The 15,835-nt window shown below is 50.2% G+C and overlaps 1 protein-coding gene across 4 annotated transcripts in view; it reads left to right on the top strand.

The window, feature by feature from the left end:
- Tns3 (tensin 3) overlaps positions 1-15,835 on the top strand; it is a 232,056-nt gene that overhangs the window by 20,170 nt on the left and 196,051 nt on the right. Inside the window, exon 1 of one of the 4 annotated variants that reach the window (XM_075944309.1) lies at positions 13,485-13,821. The exons of the other annotated variants lie outside the window; for them this stretch is intronic. Within the exon in view, the coding sequence (XP_075800424.1) occupies positions 13,744-13,821 (78 nt within the window). The 5' untranslated portion in view covers positions 13,485-13,743. Of the gene's footprint in view, positions 1-13,484; positions 13,822-15,835 lie in introns of those variants that run through there. 4 annotated transcript variants of the gene reach the window in all.

Genomic DNA, 15,835 nt, shown 5'->3' with positions numbered 1-15,835 from the left:
CTGTAGGACTTCCTGTAGGCATCACTTTAGAACAGACCTTCCTTCTCCTTAGCAGTCATGGGTAGTTTTTATAGAAACACACCTCAAGACTCGAGAAGAATCTGAACTCACCACTCCCACAGCGTTCTGCCTGCTGCCTTTACCTTTGTGTGGGTGGATGCGTGACTGTGCATATGAATGTGCACATGCACGTATCCACACGTGCACATAGATTTGCATGAGTGCATGCACATGCACGTGTGTGTGTGTGTGGATTTGTGTGCATGCGTCTTGATTTCTGAAAGGGAGACAGAGGCAGGCTTTTTTTTCCCCCTTCATTCTCACCTCGCTCATATGCTGAACTCTAGACAGCTTCCTAGCTTGGCAGGATTATGACAAACCCATCCTTAAGCATCTCTTTTATTTGTCAAATCCCTGTTGTTTTGTTAGAATCTATCTTGCAGCCAAAATAGCCTGAGGAGGAAAATGACTAACTATGAAATGAATTAAGTGTGTCAGAAGAATGTGACGGGTTGGGGTCCACACAAGTAAACGTTTGTGGGTAGCAAGGGCATACCTCCCCAGTCTGGATGGATGCTTGCTTTTGAAAACTTCGCTTTTGTGACTGCGTCTGTAGGAGGCCAAGACAGGAGTCTGCTTCTACACCCAGCTGGACCTACTGTTTCTTCACAGACGTAGTGTTGACTGTCCTTGTCACTTGCTTTGTGGGTATACCATTTGGGGTTTTTTTTTCTCCCACTGACAGTCTTAGGAGGAAGGAATCCTTCCTTGTTATTTCAGTCTAGGGATCCTTCTGCCCTAGGTTTGCTCAGTCCTCCCTCCTCCTCACCTCAGCACGAGCTGTTGTCTGTTAGCTCCCGGGTTGCCTTGTGCTGGACCTTTTTTCTCCACAGTGCAGGGTGTTTGCACATCTCTGGACTCTTCCTTGGTTAAGAGGCCCTGGTGCGGAGCAAGGCCAGTGGCTGGAACCCCCAAAGCGCACCCTCTAGATTGTTTCGTTGTTTCTGCTCTGTCTCTCAGTCAGTTGTTAGACATTGCCCTGGCCAAAGGCTACCCCTTCTCTGGTGGTTTTGCTGGTGATCTGTGCCTTTTGTCACTTGTCCCTGACCTTCACATCCCAAGGTGAACACCCCAAGGCTACGTGCCTAGCGTTTCTTTTGCCCTCTCTTCTGCTTAGGAAACGCCCAGTGCTGCAGCTGGATAGGGACGGTGTCACAACCCAGATCTAAGCTTGCTGGTCTTCCACCTCTAAGTATACCTAGGGGCCAGCCACCTCCTAAGACACCTGTCCCTTACCTCTACTCCAACTCTGGTCAGCAATGACTCTGGCCATTTCCTGGAACCTATAGGCCTGATCCATGGGCAGTTTGGTTCTTTGGCTGTGGTCCTCGGATTGGTCAGGTTTTTGTTGTCATTCCGTGCCTCCCCTCCAGTCTGTGGCTCACAGATAGGGTAGTGAGAAACTTGTTAGATTTTTTTTTAAGTCATATTTCCGCAGCAGCTGGCCCTTCTTTCTGTGATACCTTCTGATTATTCCATTTCTTTCCACAGCACAGGCTAGGTCCTTCTGCTGGCTACAGGACCCTGGGAAAGCTGCTTGGGGGTCCTGCCCCACACAGCCTGGCTGCCTATCTCTGTGAGCTCATCCATGACCTTGGTGGTGTTTGTATTTCTGTCTGAAGTCACCATATCAGCATTCCCAGATAAACTGCGGAAGCACCCTTGACAAAGAGCTGTCCGCCACACATCTCCGCCCCATTAGCTGCCCTATTCCCTGCTTTCTCTTTGTTCACAGAGGACCTCCTGTGTCACTTATCGGAAATGGGAGGGCCCTTGAGGACAGGAGCTGTTCCTGGAGCCTAGCAGTAGGATGTGGGGACACGGATCCACTGTCCTGCAGGGGACGGGGGGCTCAGTGGCACTACTTGTTTGCCTGTTGTGGGATAGACCCTTGACGGCCCCTCTCGAGAAGCAGGGGCAAGGACTTTGAAGAGGTTTCCTGTAGATGCCTGTGTCTGGGGGATGGTTTTCTCACCCCTCAGCTGGTCTGAGCATGGTTGTCATTCACAGGTCGCAGTGAAATTGAGCTCCTGCTCAGCCCTTGTGAGTTAGCTGCTCACCAGGCTCAGGCCTAGAGGTGGAAGGAAGCTTAGCCTTCCCACAGCAAAGGACTGTCTTTGCCCAAGTAGTGTGATCCTGAGGATGGGCTAACACGAGGAATGACTCACGGCTCTTGCGTTTTGTGTACCTTATTGTTATACCTTTGAGTGTTCTCCGTGGCAGTGAAAGTAGGTCTGTAATTGGTGTTATCACTGGTTTCTGGATTATCCTGAGGATGGAAGCTAGGGGGGGCCTTCACATGCCAAGCAAATGCTGTACCACTGAGCTACGTCTCCAGCCTCTGACTATTCTTTTTTATTGACTGCTTAGTTGTAGATGTGGTGACCCCATAGGCTGAGAGATTCTGCCGTGAATGTGTGACTGAACCCTTCTCTCCTCACGGTCCACACTGTGTTATCACGGGACAGAGACTCTCTATGGCCTGGCTGCCCAGCCTCTTGTCTCCATATTTGACTTGTGCAGCAGGCACTGCCGTTCCCCAAGCTCGCTCTGTCTGCAGCTGTGAGTACTGTAGTCATTTCTGCAACAGACACACAGTGTCGTCTCTGTTCGTATTTCCCTAACCCCTTCTTTGGTCCATTTAGCAAACAGGTCAGGCTGCCATTCTCATTGTCCAGCCTTGGGCTGGGGTGTGGGGTTGGACAGGGACAAGAGGGCCCTGGTGGAGCTGAGACCGCAGATGTTCTGACCAGCACATGAAGAAACGTGAATGGGCAGTAAGGGCTCTCTGTGTTGGACCCATCAGTAGTACCATTCATTCATTCATTCATTCATTGGGCACATCCTAACCCTGTCCTAGTGGATGGAGTCCCTGGCCTCTTGAAGATGACGTTCCTGCATCCCTGCAGTGCTAAGGACACCAAAACAAAGACAGGAAAGGAAGTACCCACTGGCAGGGACTGTTTTCTGTAAAGCATCCTATAAGCTTCCTGGAAGAGTCACATTTTGGCAGACATTTGAAAGAAGAGGGAAGAAAATTGGGTTGGTAGGAGAGAGAATCAGGTGCACCTATCAGAGTTCAAAAATGACCTTCTCGAGGACTAATAGTCTGGGAAGTAGGGAATAGATTAAGTTAGCCTGAGGGGCCTATGGCTTTTTAAGCAAACTGATTAGATGTGGGAGCAGTTTTGCTGATTTGCATCTCCTTCAGAAATCAGGCCCAGAAGAAGCTCCAGCTGGCTGACTTTGGATGCAGAGGTCAGTTTATTGGTGGACTGTGTGGCGGGAGAGGAGGTGAAGAGTCTAGCTTCACTTTAAATTTATTCTGCATGGCTAGGTTGTATGCAGTGGAGAAAGGGCAAGCCTTCAAGCTGATGGTAGTATGGTTAAGAAGTCAGATGGGTGGGAGGAGCTCTCAGAGAGAATGAGTTGATGTTGGAGTCTTCCAGTCAGTACTGTGGGGAGAAGGGCTGTCGGCTGACGAGTCAGTGGCTGCAGGGTGGTAGTTTTGGAGGATGCCCACAGTGGACCGTCTATAGGACAAGCCCACCCTGTTTTGCAAGGGCAAGGCATTGAGATAAGACATACCATCTTGGAGACCAGTCTATATAGAGTAACCCCTTGTTGCTGGAAACTTGGAGTAAGGTGGGGAGGGGCAATTGAGGTGAGCAAGGAGGACTTGGGTATTCCTTCTTAGACTAAGAAGCTGTGGAGAGGTGGGGTCTAAGTGTCTCTGCAGCATGAAGCCTAGCATTTGGATGGCTCAGTGGGATGAGGTGGAGCATCCTGCTTTGGGAGAAAAACGGGGTTACCCTCTACAGGTGTCTTGGGAGGAAAGCGGAGTTGTAAAGCAGAGTTGAGCTGGGAGGGTCCCTGTGCGGCTGATTTAGAAGGACGTTATGCTCTCTAGCAGGTTTTGTTGCACAAGGCAGGGAGGGATAAAAGAGATGGGGTTAGAACGAGCTGGGCCAGCAGCCTACGATTGGAGTCTGGGTTCTGTAGTGTGGTGGTGGCCCTGAGTGGCCCGTGCTGCCCTTCTGGACTAGAATTTGAGTTGCGTGTGTTGGTGTCACAGCTGTACGATGGGCAAGACTTGGCAAGGGGAAGGTAGAACGGGAAGTGGCAACCTCGGCTTGCCGCCCCTCTGGCCTTCACCGTTCATTCTCAAACAGCAGCTGGCTGGTGGAAGTCAAGTGTAATCCAGGGTCATGACAAGGACAACCTTGGAGGAGAGTCTTCCGGTGCCATGATTTCCTGTGCCGTCTGCACTTTGAGCAGAAGCAGGCTTGCCCTTCTTCATCCCTGATGTCTACCGCTCTAATGAGTGGAGATGTTGCCCTGGGTTTCTCTCTCCAGGCGCCTTCCCTGTCAGTTCCTGGCTGAAGTCATTTCCGAGTGCTGGGTGCCGTGGTTCCCCTAAATTCTCCCTTCTGCACTCGGTTCCCTTCTCTGTCCTCTCAGCCTCTGGGCACCCTTCTCACCGGGGCTCTTTTTATTTTCCTCTTTTTATTTCCCTGAGGATGGATTCCCCTTATCCCTTTAGGCTTAAGGCGTCTCTGCCCCTCCCACTCCTTGAAGGCCTGAAGGGAGAATTGGTCCTCACGCAGCTAATCAGAAATTCAAAGGGCAGCTGATAGGAGGCCTTGCATTCCAAAGGCCTAACCCAGGGTGTAACCGAGGGGTGTGGCCCCCAAGTGACAGTCACCTTAAACCCAGTGGCTGTCTTTGTTGATTTATACACTAACTCCTTGTATAAGGAAGCATTTGCCAAGCACAGCCCCACGGGGTGTGGGCTGAGGAACACAGAGCAAGCACCCACCCTACCCCTGCAGGCTGGTGTGCTTATGAACTTGGGCATAGATATTGGGCAACAGTAAAGGTGTCATGCCCTAGCCAGCAGCTCCCCTCATCCCCCAACGTGAAGACAGTGATGGCTAGAAACTTGTTCTTTTTTTTTAATAAAGGAGGGCTGGGGAAATTGCCGGTCCTGTGCTATAAGTCATTATTCTTCAGTGACCTTTTAAAATCAAAAGCAACTGCTCAAAATCTTTAGGAAGTTGAGAGTGACACCTTCGGTGTCTACTCTTTGGAAGGCTTTCCAGCCTTTGCTGAGTGGTTGTGCAGGGTTTGGGGTGGAGGGGTGGAGAGTGGGGGGTGCCCCTTGTGCGGTAGTCGCATACGTTGGGGTGGTCATACGTGTTGATCTCCTGCAGCGGTGCTGTGCCAGACCTGAGGATGAATTCTTCAGATCCAAACCTTGCCATGGAAGGGGAAGGAACTGCCAGGAGTGTCGTGGATTCCCTGAGCTATCTGTGACCGGCCTGGAAAGGAAAATGCTGACTCACAGCCACAGAAACAGCAAACTTACCTTTGAAGACTTTGATAATAAGTAGCTAAAACTTGTTGTGTTGATGAAAAGAGAAAGGGTTGGGGAAGGGTGATTGCCAGATACTGAACAAAGCCCCTCCATCACCACCTCATTAGCATTCACTAGAAGTCTTTGAGGTCTGTGAGCTACAGTAACAAGGGAAGTAACCGTGACTCAGAGAGAAGTTAATATTAAACCCACCTCTGCACAGCTAGCCTGGTTGGAGTCTTCCAGGGCATTCTGGCCATTGCAGTATGCTCTTGCTGCTCACCTTTTTTTAGGCATGTCTGCTGTGGGAACGACCCAGGCTCAGGGCATCTGTTCCCAAGATCATTGCTCCTAGCCTGTCAACTCGGTTATAGCTGAGAGCCCCCAGTGGGAGATTTTGAAGACAAACTGGCATCTGGAGTTTGTCCCAGGATTTGTGGTGTGAATGATTGAGGTAGAGCTGGTTCGTTTGGGGATGTTTCCATCCACCCCTTCAGGGAAGCTCCAAGGGTGAGTGTGGCCTGCCGTGACCCAGGGTGGCCCCTCTGATGATGTTTTCTGTCCAGGATCCAGATGGGCCTTTGTTGTGTGCTGGCCTCAATAGCGGAAGATGGGTTGTTTCTAGTCTGTAGAGCTGAGGAGGTGTGAACGGACTAGGGCCAGTCCCTGGGCTTCCCTGTGGTTTGTGGTAAGGAATTGGACCAGATCTCTATGTTGGAGGAACTGTCTCAGCTGTACTGGCTGCGCTCTGTGGCTGATGGGAGACTAGGTAGAAACCAGGCTTAAGTTCTTTGACTGCCTGGGAGAACTACAGGTGTTCCCTAAATTACGTTTGATTGCTAACTTTAATTTTTAAACTCAGATATAGTAATTGTAGATGTTCATAGAACACAGCAGTGAGTCTCTCAGCTCAAGCATACTGTTTTGATATGGATGTGCGTTATGTACAGATAAAAGTGGGGTAATTAGCATATCATCATCTTAAATGCTCATTCTTTCTTTGTGGTGAGAGCAAATCTATTTTGCCTCCAGGAGGTGGTGGTACACGCCTTTAATCCCAGCACTGGGGAGGCAGGTGAAACTCTGAGTTTGAGGCTAGCGAGGTCTACATAGTGAGTTCCAGAAGAGCCAGGGCTATATGGAGAAACCCTGTATTCTCAACTACATCAGCCTTCTGAAGAACGATTAAAAAACAACAACAACAACAACAAACAAACAAAAACTCAGAGACAGAAGTTGGGGTTCAACCTGAAGGTCCAAAAAAAAAACCAGCCAGCCACTGACTCTTACCTCCGTCTCAGTCTGGAATGGTGATCTTGCCTCCAGGAATCTCAGAATAAGACTCTATGAGCTGTCTCCTCCCGATTTATATTCTTCTCTAGGGTTGGGATTAAAGGCGTGCACCACTACTGCCTGGTTTCTATAGCAAGCTAGTGTGGCTACTGGGATTTAAGGTGTATATTATTGCTGCCTGGACTGTAAGGCAGGCCAGTGTGGCTGTTTGACTTTTCTGATCATCAGGCAAGTTGTATTTATTAAAATACAAATGAAATGCCACTACAGCCTTCAGTGCAATAGAAACTCAGAACTTACTTGCATCTCACAAACTTTGTACCGTTGGCCACGCCCACTCCCGGGCCCCCTTCTGCCCCTGTCCAGACGGTGCTAACCACCTCTCTCCTCAGTTCTGTCAGATTGATTTTTCATAGTAGACATAAAAGTAAGCTCTTGTGGCGCTTGGCTTTCTGTGCTTGGCTTATTTCAATAACCAAAGTTCAACTTAGGTTGTTGAAAATGGCAGGATTTTACCCTCTTTACGACTGAGTAGTAACCCATTGGGTATGTATACCACATCACTCTTATCTATTCTTTTGTCAGTGGGTCCTTAAAGTGATTTATTTAATCACTCCAGTAGCTGGCCAGAATCTGAGTCTGATCAAGTTATTAATTTTCCTGGAGACACTATTTTTATTACTTTAAAATTACTATTTGTTCTTTCTGGATGTATTTTATATATATGAGTGTGCATGTATGTGCACCGTATGTGTGCTGGTGTCTGTAGGCTGGAACTGGTGCTCCTGATGGTTGTGAGCCACCATGTAAGTGCTGGGAATTGAACCTGGGTGGCAGTAGTCTCCTCCTCCCTCCGCTTCTCCTTCCTCATCTTTTGAAACAAGGTCTCACTAAGTGTCCTTGACTCGAATGGAATTCCCTGTGAAGTCTTGGTTGGTCTTCACAAGCAATAGTCCTGTTTCTGCCTCTTGAGTGCTAGGATTAAAGGTGTGCCACGTCCAGTTTAGAACACAATGGTGGGTCGTGATTCTACAAGGAGTTCTCTAACTCAATGTGGGGCACACGAGAGCATTTGGCAGCAGTAAAACGCTTTTGAGGGGCTGGAGAGATGGCGCAGTGGTTAAGAGCACTGACTGCTCTTCCAGAGGACCCGGGTTCAATTCCCAGCACTTACATGGCAGCTCACAACTGTCTGAAGATCCAGTTCCAGGGGATCTGACACCTTCATACCAATGCACATAGAATAAATTTAAATAGACCATAAAAATATTTAAAAAAAAATAAAAAAAAGCTTTTGAATGCACAATGTCCAAATGAACCCAAGCTGAAGCGCAAGGAGTTTGAAGTGTTTCCTGCAGCCCTTGCTTGAGTCCTGCAGCACTTGCTAGAGTCCTGCAGTACTTGCTTGGGTCCTGCAGTACTTGCTTGGGTCCTGCAGCTTCTCTGCAGCCTTGGGTCTGAACACAGCATGCACACATTGCAGTGCACTGCCAGTTAACACACGCTGCCTGGAACAGCACAGATTCCAGACTCTTAGCTACATTTCAGTGTTTTTCGTGTGACTGTTTTCTGCTCTTATAGAAACATAATGGCCTCATTGTTGAAAAAGTTTTGATATGTTTGGGCCATCATCCTCCAGCATTATCAAACTAGCATTTTTTATATTATATTGTGTTAGAGTATTTCCATGAATCTTCTTCCTCTCTCTGCAGTGGCTGTGTGTATCCTGGCTCTGTGGGATTGGAAGTCTGTCACCCCAGGCAGGTGACTGAGGGACAGAGGTTCCCTTCTACTTGGTTGGCTCAATAAACACACGGAACTTTATCATGCATTTATTATATTTAATAACAGAATAATTGCTTTTCAATCCTACCACTCCTTTCTTAGAGTTAATTCCTCCACTGGGAGGGTGAGACAGCATTTGGGTAGATAGCCTGCTTGGTCTGGGCCTTGGGGTCAGAAAGCCATAGGAGGGTGGCTTGGGAGCAAAACTCCTGTGTTTCCAAAGTTTCATACCAAAGATCAGAAGCTCACAGTAGGGATGAGATCTGCAGGAAACGCAGTTTTTCTTTACTTCTCTAAGTCCAGGAGAAGGAAGAATATGATGGGAGAGAACAGGGGAAGTGGAGCATGTTTCCTCAGCGCTGGTGGAACACCCTGCTAGGAAGTCAGAAGTCACCATCTGTTGTTGACAAAGAAGTCTCCAGATGTGGCTGCATAGACTGACAGTTGGCCCTAAGCTGTTGTCCTGACCGATGTCTTGAACTCTGTGGCCAGTGAAGGCGTGTTGGTGAGTTGGTAGACTAAGGCCTGCCCCCTGAGGTCAGTGGCTCCAGGATTCTTCCCAGATGCGGTGGGTGCCAAGGCAGATTTTATGAGACACAGTGTCCCTTAGAGGTTAAAGCAGTGTTAGGGGTGAAGACACGCAGGCTGCTATCCTATGTCCATCTTAGTGGTAACAACTGTTTTTCTACCATGTACTTTGGGTCAAACACCTTAAATGCAACATCTTTAGTTTGCTCTATTGCTCTCTGATGTGCCTTCCTTGTCCCCAAAATGTTTCTGGGAAGGAGAAAGCCAGGTTTAGAGACTTCTGCAGGTAAGAGCTGCCAGTGGCTTCCTGTTAGCACTGGCAAAGGCTTGCCCGGTCCAAGGTCACAGTTATCTTGACCTCTTGATTGACACGAGAGTCTACCACCTTCTCGATCATAGACTTACTCTTTTCCTTTTATAAGGAAGGTACTGTGGGCTCTTTATGCTTCAAGGAGATCAGTGCTAGAGGATGTATCTCTGCCTGTGATCCCATAGTAGCCCCTACAGGATGAATGGAAGCTGGTCTCAACCCTGCCTTACAAACCCTGTATAGCCCTGCCCCGTCTTCTCTAGGAGCATCTCCTATAGTTCTGCCTATCCCTTCCTGTTGAAGAAGGCCACTTGTTGGTTCCCGGTTGCTCAGCCCCGAAATAATCACACAGAGACCATATTATTTAAAACACTGCTTGGCCCACTAGCTCTAGCTTCTTATTGGTTAATTCTTACATCTGAATTTAACCCATTTCTATTAATCTGTATATTGCCTTGTGGCTGTGGCTTACCGGCTAAAGTTCCGGCATCCAAAGTTCCGGCGTCCGTCTCTGGCTTGTCTCTGACTCTGCCTCCTTTCTTCCAGCATTCAGTCTAGTTGTTCCTGCCTACCTACATTCTTCTCCATCAACTGGCCAAGGTAGTTTCTTTATTAACCAATGGTATTCACAGCATACAGAGGGGAATCCCACACCTTCCCTGTCTTACCAGGTGGGAGGTGCTGACCCCTATGCAGATTCTAACTATGTTATTTGTTTGTTAAGAATGGGGATTCAAGGACTCTATTGCCTAAGGTTTATGATGCAATATTTTCACTGTTTTGCCATTGGCATCCTCTGAGGGTTAGGCTATAGGCTCCAGGCTGTCTCCATTGTCCTTGTGGTGTGCTCTTCAGTCATTCCTGTGGGTGCAACCTTGCCACAGGCTCTGTTTCTCTAACCCTGACCCCTCTGGACAGAGCTGAGGGTAGCTGTCTGTCTTATTCTCCCTTTTAAGTGTACCTATGCCAAAAGATGAGATTCACTGCTGCCCCAGTGTGTCTGCCTCCTGTAGAATGTTCTCCCTACTCCTCTAAGGCAGGAGGCTTCATTCTCTTGCAGGTATCCAGTCTCCCGTCACATCTCTTCCTTGTCATCATGTTCACATTTCAAAGCTTTTCCAGGCAGGGGGGTGGGAGAGGGAACTCTGCCGCTACTCTCCCCTACATACAATCACCCCTGCACACACTCCAGACTGTTCATCCAGGATATCTTCATAGAGCCCCTACTTCCACATGACCAGGGGTCCAGTCTGGCCCAGTTGGGGTCTTTCTCCTGTCACTGCTTCTTGCTATCTTGCTCAGTCCCCCAACCTCTTTCCTGCATCCTGTCTTTCTCGAGCATTATTAGCTGGACATTAGCCACCATGTCTGGCCTACTCACCCAAACACATTCTCACTTCCTCCCTTGCCTGGAAAATGCCCCCCCCCCATCCAAATCTCAGTCCACTAGCCTCCCCTGACCCATGCAAAAAGAATGTCTTTTGTTCCTGGGGACTAAGTGCAGCCAGAAGCCAAGGGGAGACCAGTCTGGACAGTGGGTAGCACTAAGGAGTGGGGCAAAGCAGAACGGAAGCAGGAGGCTGGGGAGAAGGTTGTCTCTCGCTGCTGTCTGCAGAGTGGGGGATGCCAGAGCCTGCCACTCAGGCGTTAGATGGAATCAGCGACCACAAGAGCTGGCTGCCTACCATGGCTTCTGGATGTCCCAGGCCATGGTTCTGTCTGCCCACAGCTTGCTTAAGAGGTGGAACTGGGTGGGTAAGGGTGTGACGCCACCCATGTGAGTGGCCAGGGAGCAGAACAAAGAAGGACCTTTTCTTATCTGTGTCCATACTACACTGTGCCTGTGTGGCATGGGCCTGCAGGGTGCTGCTGCAGGATCTGGATGGTCAAATGAGGAGTGGTTTTTTTCTGCTGTGAATTCTGCTCTAGAACTGGAGGTGTTTAACCACTGGGGATGGGGACCAGGTGGAAGGTGGATCTTCAGCTGAGCCCAGAGAAAGCAGTTGCTATCAGTTAGAAGGAAAAAGGCCCAGAAGTCAGAAGAAAGCACCATGGCTCCGAGTGGAAGGAACCTGGAGTGTGGAGCCCAGCTGGGAGCCTAGCTGAGGGGTCAGCAGGGAGGCCGGGGAACGTACGGGAGAGGTGCAGTCTGATGAGGGACTGTGGGCAAGTCCCCTGGTTTCAAGGCTCTGGCTGGACCTTGGCCCAGAGTCTTTGGCTGTAATTGTTGATTCTCCCCAGGATGGAGACAAACCAGTTTGCTGTCAGGAGCGAGAAGGTGTATCACATTCACGTAGTTTATAACTGGTAATAAAGAGTAGGCGTTTTCTGAATGGCGTGTTCTTTTAAATAACTTCCGGCAGATTCAGGTATGCCTATAATAAAGAGGCACCTTCTGATGTTTGCCTCCCTGTGTGGCAGGTCTGAGCGATGCCTCAGCCTTCCTAATGCTGGGATCACAGACACGAAAGTCCACATTTGGCAGTGCCTGCCTCTTAATGGTAGATCTGAGTGGATCCCAGAGTGTGTGGAGCCCACACTCTCCCTCAGAGCTTATTACATTCAGGACACCGCATCTTCAGGTTCCTTCTGCTGGCTCTGTCAGCACCTCAGTAAGGCTTGGGGCTGAAGCAGTCAACACCTCATGATAGACAGGAGAATCACTGCTTCCTGCCTTATTGGGTTTGAATGCAATCCCACTGTCAGGGATCCCCAGGCAGCAGAGGATAGAGACGGTGCATGCAGGTCTATGACGGAGAGGCTTGCAAAAACCAAGGCTTAAATTAGTGGCTACAGGGAAACAGGAATGCCGAAGGGATACCGAGACAGTGAGAGATGACCACAGAGGAAGTAAAGATCTCAGTTGAGGGGGCGAGGAAGAGAACACATGCATATCTACCTGGTGATAACTGCATGACGAATTGGCGTTCTAGATGGCATGGTTAGCTTAGGCAGATTCTGGTTTTCTTTCTATTATTTTTGTAGTTGAGACTTGAAGAGCAGCCATTGCTGCCCCACTGCAGAAACAGAAAGATGGATATTTAGTGCCAGGACCTGAGAGGTTGAATTGATGGCTGGAATTTGCACATGTGGTAACCATAAAGGCCCTTGCAGCCCACCCAGACTGCCCTCCCAGCTAAGGCATTTGGGCACATGGACTCAAAGTCAGAGTGTGAGATCCACAGAGCCTGGGCTCTGGGACACTGCGGGCTATTAGAACGCCACATGGGCTGGGCCTGGCGCCAGGGCCACTAGGGCCTCAGGTTTAGAGCTCCATGCTGAGTTTCCCGCGACTCCTTTGCAGGGGTCTCTTCTGCTGCACCAAAGAGACCAGAGCAATTGCTTCAACTTGAACCCATCCATCTTCAAAGCAGTCGTTCTGTAGTCTGAGAAGTTCGACTAGCCTTGTCTGAAGCTACACTCTGCTGCTGTGGAGATTGCTTTTAAGGATACAGTCCCACACAGGTCCGCAGGTCCGCAGGCCTGGGGTAGGAGAGAGGCTGCCCTCTTGGCTTTTAAAAGGGAGCCTCACTCATTCTGGGCTCCTGGCTTGCCCTCCTCCATCCCAGTGCCTTCATCCTGCCCCCCACTCTTGGTTTTTAATTTTTTTCTAAGACACCAGACCATGAGTGGAAAGGTTGAGAAGAAATTTGTCCGGATTGTCCAGCAGCGGGTGGCACTGAGAATGGGGAATGGACACCTACCCCCAGGTGTGCAAAGTGGGTAGTCATTTACTTTGGGCTTTGCCCGAACCCCCACAGCCACCAACCTTTTCCAGTAAGGTCACCCCCCCCCCCTTTATTTTAAAGCTTCAGAAGCAGATTGGTAATAAGCCCTCTCTGCCTTAGTGTTTTCCCTCTTCCTACTCCAAATGCACTCTAGCTGGGCCGTGTAGATTACGGGTCGATACTTCCCAGCGCAGACGCAGGGTGGACTGGATAACAGTCAAGATTTTAAAATGCCAAAAGCCCTGGGAACCTGCTGCGTTTTGATTCTCTTTAAGCCCCTGGGCCAGCGCGCCTAGAGGTTTGAAATCCTAGTAATGCCGAACCCTGAGCCAAGCGTCGGTAATTCCAGTCAGATGGCGGCAGGGAGGCGCCCCCACTCCCCCCACCCCCCGGGGGAAGGCGTTTCTTCGCCCACTTCTCCCGCGTCTGGCTGAGCAGCGGTGCCCGGCTCTGGGCTGCGGTCTGCGGGGGAGGGCGGGCTAATTCGTGTCAGATGGAGGGCGGCCGCGCGGGGCCCGCCACTCGCGCCTGGCTTTTGTTCCCGGCGTCTGACTTCTGACGGCTGGAGCTTTTGCAGAGCCCGCCTGAGACGCACGCGACCCGGGCCTGGCCCACTCAGAACTCGGAGCCGTCGGTGCCCCCCGCGATTGCGCGTGGAAGGGGGGCGGATCGCAGAGGTAGCCATGAGGTGGCGCGCGTTGGCCCCGGGCCCGCCTGCGAGGTTGGCGCGGGAGACCGGGGCGCGTGGGCGTTCGCACCAGGTGAGTGTGGCGCAGCGGGCTGATAGGGCTTCCTCGGGCACGCACGCGGGCGTCCCGGGTGGGCTCCCTAGGCTATGCACTCTTGGGCTGTGAGCGCGCGCGTACCCCGGCTGCTCCGCATTCATCTGACTGTGCTGGGCTGTGAACACGAGTGTGTGACAGTGTCTAGGGACGGAGAACCGGATGCAGCCTGCTGTCCTGGTAAGGCCGGGGCAAGGTGGGAGTCAGGACAGTCCTTGCCTATATGAGTCCAAAACCGCTGGAAAAGGCTTCTTTGCGACTCTTTCTCTGCAGCGGAGGCGGGCCACTGGCCATTGCGCAGACTCGCTCTTTCGCGCCCGTGTTTCTTGCCGAGGTTTCTTGCAGATGACCCGGTCGCTCCTGGAAGAGGTCTAGTGCAAGTTTCCAGGTCTTCACGGACACTGCAGAGTCCTGTAGATTATAGGACCATCCTCTGGCGTTCAGATTAAACAGGCGCACGGTAGAGGCCCCACCCCCCTTTTCTATGTCTTATAAATCCAGCATCAACTTCGATTGTTTTCCCAGAAAACTTTTGGGAGATTCTGTATAATGAGAGGTCCGTATGTCAGTTTTGCTTCAGCAGTCACACATGGCTGTTCTAAAGCAGTGGTTCTCAACTTTCCTAATGCTGCGACCCTTCAATAACAGTTCCTCATGTTGTGGTGACTCCCAACCATAAGATTATTTTCATTGCTCCTCCATAACTGTAATTTTGCTACTGTTATGGATCGTAAATATCTGATAAGCAGGATATCTGATATACAACCCTCATGCAAGGGCCCTTATTGTGACCCACAAGTTGAAAACCACTGCTCTGAAGAGTGAGGCTAATGTTGCTTGTGTGTGTGTGTGTGTGTGTGTGTGTGTGTGTGTGTGTGTATGGGGGGGGGATCTCTCTTGCCCTGCGAGTCTGCCTTCTGTGGCTATGTCTGCGGACAGCTCTGCAGATAGAGAAGGGTTTTGGTTTGGTTGAGCTGGGAATGTGTTTTTGATTAGTGCTGTTGCCTTAGAATGTTAGCTAGCTACCCCAATTCACCTACATTTGCTTCCTGTGGTGGGCTGAATATTTCCTGAAGGGAAAATATAGCTTGGATTGTGCAGACACATCCTTGTACTATGAAACTACTTAGCCACGATGACCTTTGGTGGAGAGAACCTGGCTGTGGGTTCCCTGTGCGGTTTTGCTTTTCCGCTAAAGGCAGGGCTTCCCAACCCTCCAGAGACCTCACTATCAAGGCTAATTGCCCTGGCCCTCTCCCGGTGTCCTTGTGGAATCAGCAGCCTTATTGGGTAGGCTTCCACAGTTTGGCTTCTAACAATTAAATGCAATTTAGGTTCCTGAACTGGCTTTGCCAACTGCCTAGCCTTGCTGACCCTCCTCCCCCTTTCGGGGAGAAATGAAAGCACGGGATCAGGTGAAGACAAGGGCAGTCTAACTCCATCCAGGCTTCTTTCACAAGAGAGATGTTATGTAGGGTGCACGTGAGCAGATGTTATTACACTATCTTAATAAACTCCCCGGGGAGCCAGCAATTGAAATGGCTGAGCAGGCACCACAGTGCCTCTGCTGTTTCCACTCTGCAGCTTCTAACTGTGGACCAGTGAGCAAGAGCCTGGTAGGGAAACAGTACCTCTTTCTCCTCACTTGGAATAAAGGTGTTTGTGACCAATGAAATGTTACAGTATCTCTCCCTGGCCCGCAGACTACAGTCAGTTCATTTAGTGCACAAGTCTTAATTGAGGGACTGTGGTCTGCTATCTGCCAGCTGGGCAGGGCTCACAGAGGACAAAGGCAAAAGAGCTTGGTACCCCGCTCCTAGGATATAGGGGTCTAGCGCAAGAGCTGTGAGATTGGGCAGAAAAGGTATATGCCAGCCTGGGTGTGACGAAGGGTGAACTCCCTTGCCTGTCTGAGTGTGGCATTGAAGTGAGCCTTATCCCTCTTTGGTTGTCTATGGGCTCTAGGTCTTGCATGTCATTTTCCATCTGTGGG

This window comes from Microtus pennsylvanicus, chromosome 12, assembly GCF_037038515.1.
Source record: "Microtus pennsylvanicus isolate mMicPen1 chromosome 12, mMicPen1.hap1, whole genome shotgun sequence".
In the NCBI taxonomy this organism is placed as follows: domain Eukaryota; kingdom Metazoa; phylum Chordata; class Mammalia; order Rodentia; family Cricetidae; genus Microtus; species Microtus pennsylvanicus.
The sequence above is the reverse complement of the archived record's forward strand: the minus strand, read 5'-3'. Positions and strand labels throughout refer to the sequence as shown.